General features: G+C 33.4%; 1 protein-coding gene across 1 annotated transcript; it reads left to right on the top strand.

Annotated features, from left to right (window-relative positions):
• Window positions 1–455: 455 nt before the first annotated feature.
• LOC109592548 (uncharacterized) lies at window positions 456–1,475 on the top strand (the record flags this gene model as incomplete). The annotated part of the gene is made up of 4 exons (XM_020007974.1): window positions 456–503; window positions 554–1,200; window positions 1,256–1,301; window positions 1,360–1,475. Coding segments are annotated over 4 exons (857 nt in total), but the record flags the coding sequence as incomplete, so codon positions are not given.
• Window positions 1,476–1,578: the final 103 nt, after the last annotated feature.

The raw sequence follows: 1,578 nt of genomic DNA, 5'->3' as shown, positions 1-1,578 counted from the left end.
CTCCCTTTTGAAGGAATACAGTAAGCAAATTGTTCTGTTATGCATAGGCAAGTCAATAGAGGATATGCGTGCTAAGTATATTCATTGCAAAATAAATGTATTCATTGCATACCGTAATAACTTTCAAGAAAAAAAATTAGTTCGTTGGACGTCAACTTTCCATTGGCAGCAATGGAGAAATGATAGAAAAAGGCTTGGTACCAGGAAACCGCTCTGTATTTCTTGATAGCAATCTTTCAGGTGACTACTAGACCCCATTAGATCCTCAGGATGCTTTCTAAGCTTCCAAAAAAGGCCTCAAGAAGGTAGCAAGGCAAGAAAATGTGTTTTCCCCCATTGAACTCTTAATAAACTTGACGTCCAACATGGCGGCCAATTTACTGTGTGGGTTGGATATACGGTACTTAAAAGCTATGAATATACTTAGCACGCATATCCTCTATTATTTTTTATAGGTGAAGTTTTTTGCAGTGATGATTTAGTAGTAATGAATGATGATGATGGTAAGTGTATAAATGATATTATGGTTTTTAAAACTTAAATATATATGAAGGGCTAAAGATTTACCTTCCTCAGAGTATGACAGCACAGTTTACTACCATGAGGTTAAAATTTGGTCAAACTTTTTTGAAGGTAGAGAAATGCATCAAGGAAAAGTCTCCAGCACATGAAGATATCAAAAATATTTTGAGTTATTCTTTGGAAGATTTAGAATGTCAAATAGCTCAGTGTCAAAGCATTAATAGCATTTTAAAGTTAATCAGAGATAAAAGTTCCCTGAATGATATTAGTATGTTGGAGTTTTTTGTAACCGAGCTAAATATACAAAAAGCTAAAGGTGTCATTCAGGAATATAATGAAGCAATAACAGAATTTAGTGAAACAAAACTCAGTCAATGCTTGCACGAAAGGTTTTCATATACTTCAGCACTTCCTTGCGAGAGGATTACCATTGTTGTTGATGAAGATGTTGCAGATAGGACAATAAAAGATATCAAGAAATTGTCAAAAAGTATCTTCAAAAAGTTGTCACCGCATGTCAAATTGAATGTTGTTAGAGATGGTAATTCCTTCACTATCACTTGTTCTTTCCCTTTGATTCTATCTGAGCAGTTAATTACAGCTGCTCTTAATAATATTGATGTATTGAAAGAAAATAAAGTGAAGAGATTAACCATTGGATACTGTACTGTGTATGAGGTAAATAGACAGCCAGACTGTACATTTTATGAACTGATTTTTTATTGCACATTAGGTACTAGAAATTGATGACACTTCCCCTTCTGCTACGATAGAATTATGTAAGTTGTTTTTTTATTAATCTAATATGTATTTTGCATATATACATGTACATTGTAGATGAACATCAGCGTACCTCATCATTATCAACTAGTAGCGGTTTAATGAAACAATTGATGCTGTCATTGAGTGTACAACTGATTAATAGTAAAGAGGAGGTTACTACTTTTAATGAAGTATGTGATGACTATTCAGTGCTACTCTAGTTCTGTATATTAATGGACCAATAGCAAAGTACAACACTGAAGAAAGAAGTAAAGTCATTGAAGGAAAAACTGA

Source organism: Amphimedon queenslandica, unplaced genomic scaffold, assembly GCF_000090795.2.
Source record: "Amphimedon queenslandica unplaced genomic scaffold, v1.1 AMPQUscaffold_4786_Cont23237, whole genome shotgun sequence".
NCBI classification, from domain to species: Eukaryota; Metazoa; Porifera; class Demospongiae; order Haplosclerida; family Niphatidae; genus Amphimedon; species Amphimedon queenslandica.
Note: the sequence above shows the minus strand (reverse complement) of the source record. Positions and strands in the feature narration are given on the sequence as shown.